Source organism: Globicephala melas, chromosome 12 (genome assembly GCF_963455315.2).
Source record: "Globicephala melas chromosome 12, mGloMel1.2, whole genome shotgun sequence".
In the NCBI taxonomy this organism is placed as follows: domain Eukaryota; kingdom Metazoa; phylum Chordata; class Mammalia; order Artiodactyla; family Delphinidae; genus Globicephala; species Globicephala melas.
Window position 1 is genome coordinate 82,627,860 of NC_083325.1, and position 19,115 is coordinate 82,646,974.

The 19,115-nt window shown below is 39.2% G+C and overlaps 1 protein-coding gene across 1 annotated transcript in view; it reads left to right on the plus strand.

The window, feature by feature from the left end:
• NOL10 (nucleolar protein 10) overlaps positions 1-19,115 on the plus strand; it is an 88,208-nt gene that overhangs the window by 46,197 nt on the left and 22,896 nt on the right. Inside the window, exons 14-17 of the mRNA XM_030844605.3 lie at positions 11,650-11,776; positions 15,342-15,421; positions 15,622-15,720; positions 16,767-16,856. Coding sequence (XP_030700465.1) covers positions 11,650-11,776; positions 15,342-15,421; positions 15,622-15,720; positions 16,767-16,856 — 396 coding nt within the window. The remainder of the gene's footprint in view (positions 1-11,649; positions 11,777-15,341; positions 15,422-15,621; positions 15,721-16,766; positions 16,857-19,115) is intronic.

Genomic DNA, 19,115 nt, shown 5'->3' on the forward strand with positions numbered 1-19,115 from the left:
ACAATATTTCATTTTATAGATATGTCATAATTTATTTGTCTAGTTTCCTGTTAATGGATATTCACCACTCATTTCTTTCAGTTCTCTAGACCAGTGCTGTTTAGTAGAACTTCTCTGATGGAAATATTCTAAGATCTGCTCTGTCCAACATGGCAGCCACTAGCCATGTGTGATTATTAAACACTTGAAATGTGCTTGGTGTGCCTAAAGAACCGAATTTTAGATTTTACTCCATCTTAGTTAATCTAAGTAGCCACATGTGGCCAGTGGCTGCTGTATTGGACAGCGCAGCTCTCAACTATGTCAGAGTCAAGTTAGGTCATCAAGGTGCTTGCTTGGATCACGTTACTTGGGCCTTCATCAATTACAGTTTAATGGTGTTTCTTTGATGTTTAACAGTCATATAAAGTTTCTCTTGTAAACCTCTTTTAAAGAAGTATTGTTCAGTGTTAGAGTTCCTTAGGGGGAGATCTATGAAATGCTTCTCGAGTTTAGTTCCAAAAGAGAGTTTCTCTTTCCAGACATATCAGTATGCTTCCTTTATCAAGTAAATGATCTCTGTCTACCTCATTATGCATCTCTTTTGCCATGGTTGCCATGGAGTCCAAAGTTCAATTTTTGGTTCTGCTACAGCAGGTAATCTTTTCCCTTTCATCACTCCTCCCACCAAACTATATAGCTTTCCTTTCAGTCTGAGTTTAAATATTTCATTATGTGTATGGTTTTCCTTGGAAAGCACTTCTCTTTTTGAAAATGATTAGATTTACGTGAAGTTTTTGGAATTTATCCTAAGACTTCACTAAAAAAAGATAAATACAATATACACACTACTTCCCTCCCACAACCCTGCACACACACACATCATGTATCTTAATAGGGCCATTAATATTGCCATGTGTATGAATCCTGTTTACCATCACAGTGGGAAATATATGTATTTAAAATCTGAAATAGACATTCCACCTGGGTTGTAGAAAATTACTTACATGCTTTATGGTTGGTTACATTTTATTCAATTATGAGTCAAAATTGGGTTCTTTTACCCTCTTGTTTTGCCAGTATAATGCTCTACTTTGGCTTTCTTTGGGAATATATGGAAATCTCCTTTTGCTTGAATTTAAAATATATTCTTCAGGATTTCCTAGTTCCATGTGTGGCACCCTGTAGATAAACATTAACTGCTAAATGGTGGCAAAATATTTTTTGACCCTTCTAGAGTAGCAGTGTTGAAGTGTATAACCTTCATTTAAAAACATTTTACTCTTCCTTTGTTTCTGCCAAGTTTCCACCCCTAGATATTTTTAAATATTAGGATGCCCTTAGTTTTTACATAGACTTAAGAATTGGAAAGCGTAAGAATATGCCGAAAAATTATTAATAAATTTCTTTGCCTGTGAGGAAGTAGGATAGAACCAGGAAACTGCTGATGTGGTAACCAGGATAACACACTAAAACCATCTGTGTAACTCGTGGCAGGAATAAAATGACAAAACAAGATCTTGGAGAGTGCACATTACCAGGTGTGTGATCAAAAAGATAAATACATTCTCAAATGATAAAATTGGCCTGGTGCCTTTAGCACCCATGGGACTGTTGTGTGTACACTTATGTGCAGACATAGCTGTCAAGGTTGAGCATTTTTAGTGTAGTTAGGAAACTGGGACAGGAAAAGGCTGGAAGTAGAGGACTTAAGCACTGCTTGGAGTCATTGGAATGTAAACTCTGGATGTGCACTTGGGGAAACTGCATGGGATTTCAAGTGTAACATGATGGTAAACATCCAGTGGTGATTTGCAGCAGAGGTGCAGAGCCAGGCTCTTCAGGAAAGAATAAAGGGGAGACCTTAAAAGAACCGTGTTTGTCCTGTTTAACTAACAGGACTTTGAAAAAGACACGGACCATAATAAGATATTGTTTTCTTTTTTCTTGAGAACTGAAGGAAGATGGAAGCTGAGGACTTTTTCATGCTATTTAATGCACTGTTTGTAATTTTCAGGAAAAGCTTTTCATTCTAACTCAAATTAGAATTACTTAGGTTAAGTATAATACAGCTTTGAATACTTACAAGAGAACTTTAAGAGATTTGGTTTATGAAGGAATTTCCTGGTTTTGAACAAGATTTTTGCTCTCTTAAATTGCAGTGGTTTGAGAGTAATTCTCTTTCCCCTTTTCCTCAATTTAGCAGGACTGTTTGGTGTAAGCTTGCATGTTCTGAATGTTGCCAGGCTCACAGTCAGTAGATCTCCAGTGGATGTATGCGTTCAGTTTTCAGTACGTTGTTAACTTCAGTCTCCCAGAAGCTTTCTTGACATTACAATACCTCAAATTCAAAAGTTTAAAACAGGAGAGGAGTGGTATGAATATCTGTTTTCAGGTACATTTGTCTTTTCACAGTTTGACAGTGATGTGTCTAGGTGTGGATCTCTTTGAATTTGTCCTACTTGGAGTTGAGCTTCTTGGATGTGCAGTTTAATAGTTTTTACCAAATTTGAGAAGTTTTTGGCCATTATTTCTTCAGATACTCTTTCTGCCCCTTTGTTTCTTTTCTTCTGGGACTCCCATTTTGTGTATGTTGGTCTCTTTGACGTCCCACAGGTGTCTGAGGCTCTGTTCAGTTTTCTTTCTATTTCTCAAACTGGATAATCTCAACTTACCTGTCTTCAAATTGGCTGATTCTTCCTTCTGCTGATTTATATCTGTTGAACCCCTCTAGTGAATTTTTTATTTCAATCATTGTACTATTCAACTCCAAGACTTTTATTTCGTTCTTTTCTATAATTTCCCTCTCCTTGTTGATATTCTCTATTTCATGAGACATGTGTTCTCATACATTTCATTAGTTCTTAGGCACGGGTTTGTTTGTTTAGTTCTTTGTGCATATCTGTAATAGCTGATTTAAAGTCTTTGTCTGGTAAGTCTAAAGTATGAACTTCCTCAAAAGATAGGTTCTGTTGACTGCTTTTTATCCCCTGTATATGGGCCGTGCTTTCTCTGCACGTCTTGTAATTTTTTGTTGAAAACTAGATGTTTTAGATAATATAATTTGGGAGTTATGGAACTCAGATGACCCCCACCCTGAATTCACTGTTGTTGCCATTTTGTTTGTTTAGAGACTCTGCTGGATTAAGTCTGTAAAATCTGATAGCTTTGTTCTGTGTGGCCACCAAAGTCTTTGCTTAGTTGACTTAATTCAGCTGATGACAGAGCTTTCCTGGAACCAGTAAGTCTCCCATCCTTTTTAAAGGGATCCTTGTAAACATAAGTCAGATCATGTCACGCCTCTGCTCAGAACCCTCCAGTGACTTCCGTCTCACTCAAGGAAAAGGTGAAGTCCTGCAGGGGCCTGCAAGACCCTACCTGATCTAGCCCTTTCCTGTCTCCCTCTGTTCACACCATACTGGGTTGGTCTCTTTGCTGATCCCCAAACCTGCCAAGCAGTTCTGATCTCAGGACCTTTGCATGTGCCAGATATTCTCATGGTTTATTCTCTCCTCTCCTCTAGGTCTGTATTCAGTTGTCACTTCAACATGGGCTTCCCTCTCCACCCCTGCTCCCCCTCCCCTGTGTTATCCATCACCCTTCACTGCTTTATTTTCCCCATAGCTCTTATCACTGTCTGTCATACTCTATACTCTTTCCTTTGTTTATTGTTTCCCTTTCCAGAATGAAATCTCTTTAAAGGTAGAGATTCTTGATTGTTTTGTTCACTGCTGTATCTACAGTGAAGAGAAAAATGCTTGACAATAACTATTTATTGAGTAAATGAATGGTGATCTTTGGCAATCTATTCTTATTTAAGAATGAGACACTAGGGACTTCCCTGGTGGCACAGTGGTTAAGAATCTGCCTGCCAGTGCAGGGGACTCGGGTTTGATCCCTGGTCCGGGAAGATCCCTCATGCTGCAGAGCAGCTAAGCCTGTGCGCCACAACTACTGAGCCTGCGCTCTAGAGCCTGTGAGCCACAGCTACTGAAGCCCACGCGCCCTAGAGCCCGTGCGCCTCAACTACTGAAGCCTGCGTGCTCTAGGGTGCCCGCATGCCGCAACTCCTGAGCCCGCGTGCCACAGCTACTGAAGCCCGTGCACCTAGAGCCCGTGCTCCACAACAAGAGAAGCCACTGCAATGAGAAGCCCGCGCACTGCAATGAAGAGTAGCCCCCGCTCGCCGCAACTAGAGAAAGCCCATGTGCAGCAATAAAGACCCCACGCAGCCAAAAAAAAAAAAAAAAAGAATGAAATACTAAATGCTGACTGGAAGCTCTTTGTATGCCGTGGTCTTGTCTTCTGGTAATTTTCATGCTAACTCTTCAGCTAATGACCAAAGGCATACCTTGGAGAAATCACAGGTTTGGCTCCAGACCACTACAATAAAGCAAATGTCGCAATAAAGGTAGTCACATATTTTTTGGTTTCCCAGTGCATATAAGAGTTATGTTTATAGTATACTGTAGTCTATTAAGTGTGCAATCGCATTATGTCTATAAAACTATGTACATATCTTAATTTAAAAATACCTTATTGCTAAAAAATGCTAACCGTCATCCATCTGACAACACAGGGTTGCCACACACCTTCAGTTTGTAAGGAACACAATATCTGCAAAGTGCAATAACATGAGGTCTGTGCCTATATTGGAGGATTCCCAGATATCAACATCTGGAAGTCTGTCTTTGGGGATCTTTCGTTTTCTATAGAGAATCCCCCGGTTCCTCACCAGGAGTGTTAGGGGTTTAGGCTGGCAGGAATGGAAGCACGGCAACCTGTGTTTGGCTTCTGGCATTCTGGGAGCTGCGGAAGGAGCTGAGGGTCACACACTGATGTGGAGGCTGCCAGTTAGTTTGCTGATTTCAGCCCCCACAGCTCAAGTCACCTGTGCCAGGTATCCACCCACGCGGAGCAGCTTTCCTTCACTTTCTCCAAAACATCATCCTCTGGTTTCCTAAAGGGTGGTGGGACTTTAGATATTCATCAACTCCATCATCTCCCCTCTGTGTGGGCCCATCTTCCCAGATGCATGGAGCCTGGAAGTGCTGGGTCTCAAGGACTCTAAGAATCTAGTCTCCTCTTTGATACTTACCTCTGTAAGCACCCAACTTTTTTTTTTTTGGCTGCGTTGGGTCTTCATTGCTGTGCCTGGGCTTTCTCTAGTTGCAGCGAACGGGGGCTACTCTTCATTGTGGTGCGTGGGCTTCTCATTGCGGTGGCTTCTTTTGTTGTGGAGCATGAGCTTCAGTAGTTGTGGCACATGGGCTCAGTAGCTGTGGCTCGCAGGCTCTAGCGTGCAGGCTCAGTAGTTGTGGCACATGGGCTCAGTAGTTGTGGCTCATGGGCTTAGTCGCTCTGCGGCATGTGGGATCTTCCCGGACCAGGAAGCCGTGTCCTGGTCCATGTCGAACCCGTGTCCCCTGCATTAGCAGGCGGATTCTTAACCACTGCACCACCACGGAAGCCTGTACCCAACATTTATACTGTGTTAAATCCTTTAACCGCTATATTTTCTTCTTTTGTTCTTTTTGTCCTTGAAGGTAATACCTTTTATACTGGTTTACTATCATTTTAAGTAGGCTTGGGAGGGAAAGGAGATAAAAATATATAGTTAGTGCGCCATTGAATTGTTTGCTTGGGGCGTCCTGTCTCCCCTAACCCTTGACTATAGATGCTCCGTCGCATGCTTGTTTGTACTCATAGGGCATTGCATAGATTAACTACTGGTTTGTCGGCTGATACGGACAGAATGGCATAGGTGATCTTTTTCTTTATCACCTGGCCTTCTTTTATTATCATTTTATTTCAGTGCCTAAACTGCTTTTCAAAAAGTGAATTGAAAAAAATTGAAATCATGGCAGATAATAATTTTTCTCCTTTTTAAAATAAATATTTTAAAATGTTGAAACTAAATTGCTCTTTTGCTGATCTGATTTTTAGGAATGAGAGAACAAAGTACTACAAGTAGAGTACCTTTAAATGACTCACAGTTACTCACGCAAATACATGTAAACTTGGATACGCAATTAGGCAGCTCATTATGTTGCAAATGCAGTTGCATGCTTAAATTCGTGGCCACTCCCTCGGCTCACCCAGCTGTCTCTCCTCTTTTAGGCTTATTTATGACCGGTTATTAATAAGCCCCAGCTGTCAGAATTTAAAAATACATGCTGGTACTAGTGGTGCTGTTCAACTAATAATAGAGGGAAAGTTTGAAAAGGAAGTTTGCCTTTGAGTTTGTGTATTGCAGAGTTGGTCATCTTAGTTGGCAAAATCCCGTTCTCCTTCTGGAGATACAGGCTATACATTGAGAAAAATTATGATTAATCGTAATAGTGGTTAACGATAGTTACATTATAGTATACCCGCATCATCTCTGATCTGCAATTCTGAAATCCAAAAAGCCCTGAATTTTTTTTTTTATAACTGATCAGTGGCAAAACCTGAATCGCTTCGTTAGGACTCAAATCTGACATGTAATGAGGCGGCTCTTTCTAGTCTATTTATCCAGATCACCGGTGTGAAGATGTGTAGATTTTGCCGCAGAGAACTATTAACGTGTTTGATTATGGACCACTGACCCAGACCCCACTGAAGATTTTACATAAAAGCACTATACATACTGTGTTACCTTTTGAAAATGCAGAAGACTCTAAGGCTTCAAATGCTTTTTGGCCCCAGTAGTTTCTTCTTCTTCTTCCTCTTCTTTTAATATTTATTTATTTATTTGGCTGCGTTGGGTCTTAGTTGCGGCACCGCAGGATCTTCATTGCGGCGTGCGAGATCTTTCGTTGCAGCACACGGGCTTCTCTCTAGTTGTGGAGCACCGGGTTCCAGTGCGTGTGGGCTCAGTAGTTGTGGTGCTTAGGCTTAGTTGCCCCATGGCATGTGGGATCTTAGTTCCCCGATCAGGGATCAAACCCGCATCCCCTGCACTGGAAGGTGGATTCTTAACCACTGGACAACCAGGGAAGTCCTTGGCCCCAGTTATTTCTGATAAAGAGTTATGGCCTTATAGTGAGAGCAACAGATTTCAGATTAGATGTGGGTTAAAATTCTAATGGGGAAACTTTTAACTGATACATGTTAGAACACTTGGATATATTACATACAGTTAAAGTTTCCCATTTTTGTTCGAAGTTATTGTGAAAAAAGAAAAAAGTTATTTATTGTGTGTTGATACAGTACTACCAAATGGAGTAATTAAGAATTTTCTTAGTTACTAAGGTTTTTAAAATTGTTTTTAAATCATTAGTTTAAAAGTGAAGGGACTTCCCTGGTGGCACGGTGGTTGAGAATCCACCTGCCAGTGCAGGGGACATGGGTTCGATCCCTGGTCCGGGAAGATCCCATGTGCTGCGGGGCAACTAAGCCCGTGTGATGCAACTACTGAGCCTGCACTGTAGTGCCCACGAGCCACAACTACTGAGCCCATGTGGCACAACTACTGAAGCCCGTGCACCTAGAGCCCGTGCTCCACAACAAGAGAGAAGCCACCGCAATGAGAAGCCCGCGCACCGCAACGAAGAGCAGCCCCCGCTCGTCGCAAATAGAGAAAGCCCACGCACAGCAACGAAGACCCAATGCAGCCAAAAAATAAATTTATTTTTAAAAGTCAGGGTAACAATTTCATATTTAATTGCTGTGCTATATTATCAGTGATTTTCATATAAATAGGAAATACTAAGTAGCATTATAAGTAAATGGGAAAAATTATGGCATCTATATTGAATTAGTACAGTTTGGTTCTTTGTCTCTAATGATATTAATAATACTTTGTTGTTATTTTAATCACCCTTGATCTGTTAAAACCATCCATCCAGTAATCCTCAGTCCTTATTTCTGCCTTAACCCAGCTTTAGGATGTGGCACAGTGGTTTTTCAAAAGAATGGGGGAAGGGGTACCCTCTTCTGTCAACTCCCTAAGAATCTTAATATTCATCGTCTGTCCTCCCCACTCTTAGTCATTTTTGTCCATTACCAGAATATATGAGAATTTTGAGGTTTTAAATTAAGCATACGTAATTAACATCTTAAAGGTAGATTGTAATCATAGAGGCAGATGAGCCTGGGCACATGGCATGTATTTTCATGTACCTTAAAATTGGTTCTTTTGCCCAAACGGGTTAGAGCAAGTAGATACTCGGCTGCATTTCAGTCAAGGCCTTCCCAAAGCACACTGATGAAGATTCTTTCCTATTCTGGAGGACCAAGTATTTCTGTTTAAATTGATTGATATGATTGTCATTAAAGTTGCTGAGGGACCCACAGTATCCCTTTATAGCAGTTTGATGAGTCCGTGTCCAATTCTCTACTTTTACTGACCTGTGACTTTAGGAAATTCTTATAAAAAGTGGAAAGTCATTAACAGATAACTGAAGTTTAAAATAGAACAGTCTTTACCAAGTTTCTGAAACAAAACTCTTCTGGTGCATAAAACTGTAGATAACCAAGCAATAATCAGTTTTGACTGCAGTATAGAATATAGCAATGTAATGACACTACAGAAAGCCTGGAAACTTTTGACGTAGTAGTGATAGTACACCAATTGTTAAAAAAGATGTTTTCTTCAAGTTGTAAAGCCTGAAATGTAAGAATAAATTAATATATTTTTACATATTCGTTGAAGGATTAACATTTTATGAATAAAGACCGAGAAATTTTTACACATGAATTAATATTGTGGTCATTATAGGTACATCAGAGCTGTGCACGTGGTTAAACCCTCCTTATTAGTTAAGCCAACCTCTGTTTTTGCAACTTAGTGGTAGACCTTTGAGGAAAGCTCTGATGCGGATAAAACCTTCAGTGAATACCAGTTAAATCAGTAATTTGAACTTTGTTATGGTTACTCTGATTTTTTTCTCTGAGTAGGAAGTAGGAAAACGTGATTAATAATCAACCCATTAGACTTAGTTTTGTTTTTGATGGAAATATTTCCTCCTGTAAAATTTAATGGCCGTGAATTTGATTGCAGAGATTATTTTCCATAACCAGAGCTGTCCCTGGAGAGGCAATTTGAAACAGTTTCATTAGAATCCAGGTAACTATCAAAAAGAGTGTTGTGGAACATTATAAAAAAGGGCCATGTGAAAGTCAGTTCAGATCTGGTCTGATATTTTAGTATTCCTACCCCTCATCCCCCAAGAAAAGTCAGTAAACACAGTGTAATCTCTCCATTGTCTTTGAAGCCCACGTTTGTGACTGATTTAAGGTTTAAAGGTGAAACTACCTTATTATGAGGTCCTTTGGTACCAGTACCCCCTTGCATAGGAGGCAAAATAAGTCCGACTTTCACTAAAAAGTGTTCTTATATCCAGTAATTTTATGGTGAGGTATTTGAATGTTTCTATCTGAGTGAGGACAACTAGACAATTTAAAAAATACTTTTGCCAAAGTAAACCCTTTAAGTCTTCATGCCTTGTGCAGTGGAATTCATGAATGCATCCATACGTGTTTTATGTGTGACTAGATTTATTTATGAAACACTTATTGAACACCTACTACTTGGCAGGCAATGTTCTAGGTACTGGAAATTAAGCACTTAAAACAGATGAAGTTTAAACCCTCCCGTGAGAACAATTTCTTGAGGATTTTACATTCTAGAAACGTGCTACGCGTTAGTGTACTTTCCTCCTCTCTGAAAGAGGAGACGATTGCTGTCCTTAGGTCATACACCAGTGCGTGGCCGAGCTTTGCTTTTGCGTATTTGTGACTGACGGGAAGCAGATACCCTGTAGTTGCAGGTGCCTAAACTCTCACTCTCAGAAGGTGCCCCTGTGGTTTTCCTAGCTTGCTCACGTGTTCATTCTAACCGGAAGTCCTTTCAAATATACTTACTGAGTGTCCCAACCCGGCCTGTTTCATCTAGCCCTCGCCCGTCTTCCACGTGGATTCCGCACAATCTCAGTTCATTGCTTTGAACGGCTGAGTGTGTGCTCATGTGCACGTGTGTGTGCATGCACAAACCATCTGCTGCAGTTAGGTTTCTGACTCCGTGGGGAGTAAGAGGATAGTGGGGACCTTGGTTTAGCACCGTGCTTTATGTATAGTAGCAATTAATATCGATATTTGTCGACTTCAAGCTACTGTCCTAAAATTGCTTAAAATCACAGCAGTTTCTTTAAAGTGGTCTACATTGAATTTTTTTAAAAATACCTTTCATTTCTTGAAGGTTTGTCTTTATGGTTAGTCTAACCACTTAGCATATCAAGACCTTTACCTCTGTTTTAAAAATTGTACAGATTATGCAAGTAAGAAAATTCTCCATGGGACTTTTTTTTTTTTTTTTTTTTTTTTTGCTGTACGCGGGCCTCTCACTATTGTGGCCTCTCCCGTTGCGGAGAACAGGCTCCGGACGCGCAGGCTCAGCGGCCATGGCTCATAGGCCCAGCCGCTCCGCGGCATGTGGGATCCTCCCAAACCGGGGCACGAACCTGTGTCCCCTGCATCGGCAGGCGGACTCTCAACCACTGCGCCACCAGGGAAGCCCTCCATGGGACTTTTTAATGCTCATTAAGAGTTGTTTTTCATGTTCATGAGCCCCACAGCCTTTGGCAGGAGTGGTGGGATCACCCTCTCTAATCAGGCAAAATAATAGAATTAATTAGTACGGCTGTATCTTACATTTACTTTTTTTTTTTTTTTTTAAATGGTTGAAGAGGGTGTTGGGGGCTGTCTTCCTTTGTTATAACTCTCTTCCTCCTACCTTCCCTTCTCCAAAAAGTTTAAGCTAGATTTAATAATTTCCATTATGAGTTTTGTTTTTTTTCCTCTGTATGATTGATTACTGTCAAAATACACAGGCAAGAAGTCATTGGAAGTTCTGTTTTGTAAGAGCCCAGAGTTCTCTCTTCTGAAAGCCTCCACCGTGAGAGAGGGTTTCAGTAGCTTGGCTCTCCCGCTGAGTGTTATTTCTTTTGGGATAAGCATTGACCTCAATGCGTGAGGCATCTGCTGGGAAAGATTTGTACCAAGGGCAAAAGCGTAAGAAGCAATCACGGTATTTTATGGAAGTGATTGGGTTACAAATTGAAGTATTCATATTTTATTACTTGGTTATAAATTCTGTTCAATCCTTTGTTCCTCAGCCTTTTATTGGGACTGATTGTGGATCCTGGCAGCCCATTTTAGGTTAAATCTAAAGAATTCTGTATACAGAATTTTAATTTTTAATCAATTAAATGAAGTGGACCATACAAGATAGAATGTAATTATCAAGTGATTAGTTGAAAACCCTTAAAAAGGGTAATTCTCATTTTGGACTTTCGTCCTGAGTGGCAAACAAAAGGTCTGATATGCCAAGTGTGCTTTTGTAGATTCTAGTACTGTTTTGAATGAAAGAGATAATAGAATTATAGACGGATGTTACTATTACTACCTGAATTATTATTTATATTTTCATAGTTCTCATGTAAGAATATTCATTAATATTGTTGTGTCCCAGACTGAGATTTTTCCCTTATAGGACTAAGTTCTCCCTACTCTGTTTTTTCTCTTCCATTATAGACTTGATTATGCATATTGCAGTTGTTTCTCAGTATTTCTGATAGAATCAAGGATTTTTAAATTATATAAAATATAACACGAAATCTGGTTGTAAAATAACTCTTAGTTCACATGATTAGAATGTACATTTGCTAACCTTCTAATCAACGCCGGCAGGTTTTGGGTCCTGCTCCCAGGTGGTGTTCCTTCTTAGACAACTTGACAGAAGAACTGGAAGAGAATCCAGAAAGCACAGTTTATGATGATTACAAATTTGTCACCAAGAAAGACCTTGAAAATTTAGGTAAAAAAAATTATGATGAAATGTTTATAAGATTATTTCTACTTGTTTTTGTTTTGAGTTTTGAACATTAGAAGCGATGGAGTCACATTTATCTGATTTTCCAAATCTCTTTCTGACAAATCAGACATTAAACTTAGTATATATAATCTCTGCTTAGAAAAAGATTCAGATAAATTCAACCTACTGAGGCTTTTTTGTATCTTAAATGAGGAATAATTTTTTTAACCTACCACCTATGTATAGGAAAAGTATCAGTCAAGGGAGCAGTGACTTTCAAGTACTATTTGAATATAATAAGATTTTGAGAAATCTCAGAGACTGCACGGAAATGATTTTTGTCCCCCTGTAGGTTTGCTTATTAAAAGACCTAATCCAAAACTTAGAATCCATAGATTGAATCCTCAAATATGTAGAACCTTAACAGTTACTTAGGTTTAAAGAATACAAACCAAGAAATGCTTCTTAATAATGGCCAACATTTAAAATAGGGCTTACACGTGCCAGGCTGAATGTTTTATATACAACTCATTTAATCCTCACAGCTATGGAGTGGATACTATTATGATTTCATTTTATAGGTAAAGAAACTGAGGCACAGAAAGATTTTTTTTTTTCCCCAGAAAGATTAAAGCAACTTGCCAAAGGCTTCAGTGGTTGGTAAATGTGAGGGTTAGAGTTTTAAACTTAGAGTCCATGCTCTTAACCTCAGCCATACTGACCCCTCTGAAGAACATATTTATCTTAGTTGACTAGTACTGGTTTGTAGGATAACAAGACTAGGTTTTGCTAATCTTGTTCTATTGTTGGGAAAAGGCTACACAGCAAATTACTGAGAATGGGAAAACTTAGAGGATCCGTTCTCCACAAGCCTAGGCAGCTTAGTTGTCTTTAGAACAAATAGAGGTACTATAGCAGTTAAATGCTAAAAGAAAATAGAACCACATACCAAGTAGATTAGAAGAGAGATTCTTAAATTCTATTTTTAAACTATATCTTTTAGCACACTTAATCCAGGCAGAATTATTTTCTACCAACTACCACCAAAATAATTCTTTAAATTTTAATGTGTTTAAAAAGAAAAGAGTTGTATTTAGCCTTTTAAAAATATGACTTTTGGATGAAATAGGGTGAACTAAGTCTTCCTACTGAAGTGCCTCCTTACATACCCCCAGCGTGATTTTTGCAGTCTGCTTGCGTCACACTCACCCGCCTTCTTAAATTGGAGACTAGAAAGTCATTGCTATTTTGTGGATTTTTAAAAACTACTGTGTTTAGTATATTTTGGGTGTTTTTTCAGTCTCTTCACTGTGTTTATTTTGGGTGAGGAAGGCAGTGATAAAGGTTTAGATACGTTTTGTTAAAATGCATTCATACTGCCTATTTTTAAAACTATGGAAATAGATATAATATTCAACAAAATAAGTTATACTAGAAATCATCTTCATGTAAATTAGTAATATCTTCTAATATTAAATAAGCCATTGGTTATAATTTTTCAACAGATTTTACGATCATATATAAAACCTTTTTAAATAATTTATGTTAAAGTAAAAATAAGGCCATGTAACTAACTTCCCTTATTTCTTAAGATTATAGCATTGAATACTTGCAAGTTCTGACATTTTCCAATTATGGCCTTTAGCAGGTCCTATACCGTGTTTCATGGGCCACTGTGTATGCAGTGCTGGATGGGTAGCATTGTGGCTGATATCATGGGCATTAGAGATGGGCTGATATGGGCTCACATCCCATGACTAATAGCTCTATGACTTGGCCAATTTACTTAACCTCATTGTGCCTTGGTTTCCTCATCTATAAAATGGCAATAGTAATGATACCTACCCATAGGGTTGCTTGGAGAATGAATCAGATAATGCTTGAAAAGTACTCAGCACAGTTTTGAAACATAATACATAAATGTTACCTATCATTTTAAGAGTTTTGTGGCAAATAAGTTTGAGAAATGTTAGGTTAAGCCAAGATAAATCAGTTTCTCTATTTATGGACTTCTTTGAGCCTTTAATGCCATCATACACTATAAATCTCCAGGAGTGGGAGGAGAATATGAAACAGTTCCCAAACTTAACTTGATCATAGAACCTCTTCTTCCTCAAAGATCTCTTGGGACTAGTGTTCTGTGGAGCTAATGATGAGAAAAGCTGCTGCTCCTGCCAGATTCTCTGTGTAGAATTATTTGAATATGAAAAGCTTTCTCCTGGAATGGGAGTAATGCTGGGCCATAAATATAAATTTTATATACCTAACAGAGGAAACAAATAATTAGGAGCACACATGTGCAGGTACCTAAATGCAGATTGTTACGCATTGGACATTTCATTAAGGTTCAGCCCTCCCTCCCCCCGACCCCCCTACCACCTTTTAAGTTTCTCCTGTGCAAATCCAAACCCTGTGGTTTTATTAACCTAATGAATTCCAGGAAAGTATTTTTCTGACCAAGTCTTATTACTTTATGAGATTATCCTAAATTTAATTTTGCCTTTTGATGTTATTCTGTAATGTATACTGTTTTGTACGTCTGTGTGATTTTCCTAGTAAGTGATATTTAGGTCTGGAGCGATGTTTATTTCTTAAATTTGGAAATCAGGGTAATGTTTTCCTTGGAAACGTAGTCACTTAGTATTATACCAACTAAAGCTGCCTTTTATGTGAGTATGTCATAGGTGGTCTTATTCTGAACATAAATATTCTCATAACCTTTCTCTATGTAAATATTTGCAATTAATAAACAATTTCTGTGACATAGGCAGAGTATCCTTATGTGACCACCAGCACCACTAATTGTAAATGAAATCTAAATCTAGGAAACCCTGTGAAAGATACTGTTTAAAGCTTCCAAACACTGATTGGCATTGAACTTTTAATTCATCCATGATGAAGTATGTCTGTATATAATATGTATGTTGGTATAAATTTGCCAAAAGCTGTTCTTTTGGGGGGAAAACATGCCCTATCTACATTACTGTTGTGACAGTGTCCTTTGTTTTTGGAAATTATGGGCCATAACAGTGGTCTCCCCCCAACCCCAGCACTGTTCCTACTTGGCAGTTTGAAAGTTGACAACCTAGCGTTGAGCTCAGCATTTTTTGTTTGTTTGGGCTTTTTTTTTTGGCCGCACTGCACGGCATGCGGGATCTTAGTTCCCCGATCAGGGATCGAACCTGTGCCCCTGCCGTGGAAGCGTGGAGTCTTAACCACTGGACCGCCCAGGAAGTGCCCTCAGTGTTATTTTTAAAGTTAAACTATAGCTCATGGAACCCAAAATTCTGAGAACCACTTGTATAGGGAACCCTTCGTTACTTCCCTGTCATAGTTCATAAAGACCTTGCCATCATTTTTATGCTTAGTATTGCATTAAAAAGAAGTAAGGATGATATTGCTGAAGCAGAGTAAAATTTTCTTTGCAATTATTGAAGAAGATCAGTAATTCTGATCCTTAAATTTTTACTCAGAAGTGAACTTACAATCAAATTGTTGTCATGAAAGATCGTTGAGTTTTAATCAAGATTTCATAAAGATCTGCCCTCTTTTGATTAACTTTGCCCAGGGCTTACCCATCTCATTGGATCGCCTTTTCTCCGGGCATATATGCATGGATTTTTCATGGATATAAGACTCTACCACAGGGTAAGTACAAAACTACAGTTATTTTAGGTGATAAATAAAAGCATTCTGTAGCCATTTCTTCTCTACTTACTTTCGTTTTTATAAAACATACTTAAGATTTGTAAGCGATCTGTCTGTTCTTTGGCATGATAGTCATGCTGTATATGAGACGTGCTGCTAAAACAATTCTCTTATTTTTAATTTTTTTCCACTTTGAAAAGGTGAAATTGATGGTAAATCCATTTGCTTTTGAAGAATATAGGAAAGATAAGATCCGACAGAAGATAGAAGAAACAAGAGCACAGAGAGTCCAATTAAAGGTAAATATTGTAGTCAGCATTGAATCTACTAGAGAAAGGTACTTCATTTGTATTTTATTTATTATTCAAAGAAACCTGCCATCCATTTCTTAGTTTTTCCATCCTGAGTTTACATCTTTTACTAATATTTCTGGTATATTTTATTTGTTGTGAGGGTAGATACTCTTTACAGTTTTATCATTATAGACTCTATGGTAATGGTATTGTGGGAAAATAATGCCAGGTGAGCTGAGAGTGTCAGTCCTACCAGGAAAACATGATGCTATTTTCAAATAGGGATATAGATTTTGGAGTGTTGTTGCTTTGCTAATCCCCATTTCTTTCTGACATTTGGGAGTGTCTTAGGCTAGCTGCTTGGATCATGGGAAATGGTCATTAGACTGTGCCAGGGCCCAGACAGGAATCAGGCCACACTAATTCTATTAACGGAGGGAATTTAATGTAAAGAATTGTTACCCAGGTATTAGAGAACTGAAAAGGCAAAAATACTGAGGTATTGATAAGAGAGGCCGTGGCTTCAGGGAGCAGCTAACACTCCAGGGCTGGGCGACAGGAGAGAGGCAGGCCTGAGAGCTGGGACTCAGACCTCCGTGGAGGGCTGACAGCTGGCGCTGGGGTTCCCGAGGTAGGATGAGGCTGTTCCGGGAGCGTGGGAGAACCACAAAATGGACTCCCTGCTCTGCTGGAGCCACCTGTTGTTGCCAGGACAACGAAGCGTTGATGGGTGACGTCGCGCCAACGGCAAGCAGAGGGGAAGCGCAAACCCCATCTCCTTCTGCCTTCCGACTGAGGTCAGCCACCAAGTGATACAATCATTTCTAACTGGACATTGTTTAAAACACATGCACACACTCTCAGTGCAAAAGACTAGTGACAGGTTTTTCCTTTTTCCAGATTATTTGTTAAGTTTTTAAAAGCAGTGAGTGTGTGTATATTGGCCACAGGTCAGGCTAGGATGTGGAGTCCTCTTGTCCCTGCTTTTCGCTTTAACCTTTAAAGCTAAATTGTAGGTGTTTCAGTACAGTTTTTTTTTTCACCTCTACTAGAAATTGCCAAAAGTTAACAAAGAGCTGGCACTTAAATTAATTGAGGAAGAGGAGGAAAAGCAAAGATCTACATGGAAAAAGAAGGTTAAGGTAAGATTTTATAAGGCAGAGAAAATACTGATAAATTGTTTCTCCACTTTCTTGACAGTAACTTGTATCTTTTTTCTTTTTACTTTAAAAATGCATTTAGTTTTCTATTTTCCTTGCTTTTAAGATAGTATGTGCCCAATATGGGAAGTTTGTAGAAAAGAATATAAAGAAGAAAGTCACCCATATAATTCTATCCAAAGGCATCATTAATATTTTAGTGAATTTCCTTCCTGTCTTATTTATCTTAAAATTATAAACTATAATAGCAGGATACTACTGTATATATAAAATATTTATCCTGGTTCTATAAAATAACACACATAGCTTCCCATTTTTATTAAAAAGTCTTCCGTAAATATTTTTGAGAGCTGCGTATTTTATCTTGTGCATGTGTTTTAAGTAATCCTTTTATTGTTCAGTATTGAGTTTGTTTATTGTTTTTCTCTGTACTAACTGGGTTTGTTTATAACTTCACAAGTAACCAGTTTTCATTTAGACTTGGCGTCATTGGGACTGTGCACGCCTATGAATACTGCTCTCTACATTCCGTTCCTAATGTAAAATAGAGAAAGGTCGGCTGTAAACTAAATAAGGGTCAATGCTTCATTTAGCTGATGTTGTCAAGACAGGAGGAGATTTTTCTGATTTTCCCGGATATGCGAAGGCTTCCTTGTTCCTCCCCAGTGCTGTTTTCTTACCTGCTTAGATCAGACAGGCAGATGACCAAGATGGGCTGTTCTCTGGAATGAGGTGTAAAGATCCGATCTCTCCTGCAAGCCTGCAGGACCTGCCTGAATAGATAGATGGCCGAACCTCGTATCTGGGCCAGCTGTGTTGAGCTCTCAGGAGGGGATTGTTTGCTTGTTTATTCTTTCTCGGTTCTCTCTCCAGTTTTTAGCCAGGTAAGTGAACAGGAGATAAGTGAGCTCTTCATGTGTTAATTTTTGTACCATTCTCTTCAGTGACGTCAAGGGACTGCAACTAAAGGGTCTTGAGTCTGGCCCCCTTGCTAACTAGTTGTGTCATCATGGGTGATCCTCAGCTTCACTGGGTCATAGCTTGTTCTTCTCTAAGATGCAGGAATAGGACCAGCGAGGGGCGTTCCCAGTGCCATGAACGGGTTCACTCTCACTGTTCCCTCCGTCATCCTTGGCCTCCTCATTCTTTCTGCATCCTCTTATCCTGGTCTGTTCGCTTCTTTTAATATGCTGTTTTTTTCCCTTCTTTTTCCAGTTCTTTTAAATTTATTTTTTATTGGGGTATAGTTGTTTTACAGCGTTGTGTTAGTTTCTGCTGTACATGGAAGTGGAATTCCCTGTGCTATACAGCAGGTTCTCATTAGTTATCTGTTTTATACATATTAGTATACATGAATCAGTCCCAATCTCCCAGTTCATCCCACCCCCCCACACACACAAGTAAGTACATAGATGGCTTTTACATTTCTACTTTGATTACATGAATAGTATACCGATGTTGAAACAATGACTTAAACTTGTTATATGAATTTGTACATCTATATGCTATGACTGTGCACCTTCCTGCTTTACATCAGTGTATTAAGTATATATGTATATCTTAAAATGTTTAAAATGTAAGTGCTTCCTGCACCTTGACTTCCTCCTCAGAGTATTCACATTGATTTATTTTCTTTCTTCCTTTCTTTCTTCCTTTCTTTCTCCTTTCTTTCTTCCTTCCTTCCTTTCTTTCTTTCTCTTTCTTTCTTTAATAAATTTATTTATATTTATTTATATATGTGTTGGGTCTTCGTTGCTGCACACGGGCTTTCTCTAGTCGTGGTGAGCGGGGGCTACTCTTCATTGCAGCGTGTGGGCTTCTCATTGCAGTGGCTTCTCTTGTTGCGGAGCATGGGCTCTAGGCACGTGGGCTTCAGTAGTTGCGGCACACAAACTCAGTAGTTGTGGCTCACGGGCTCTAGAGCACAGGCTCAATAGTTGTGGTGCATGGGCTTAGTTGCCCTGTGGCATGTGGGATCTTCCCGGACCAGGGATCGAACCCGTGTCCCCTGTATTGACAGGTGGATTCTTTTTTTTTTTTTTTTTTTGACAGGCGGATTCTTAACCATTGCGCCACCAGGGAAGTCCCCACATTGATTGTCTTGTTAGCCCAGCCTGAGGATGGTTAGGCAGGTACCTTTCAGCTTTATATGTCCTTCTGCAAGCTTAATGGAAGTGGTCTTTGGATTTACATGCCCTGAAGTTTCAGTAGGGAGGGAGTGAAGCTAATTTAGGCTGCAGA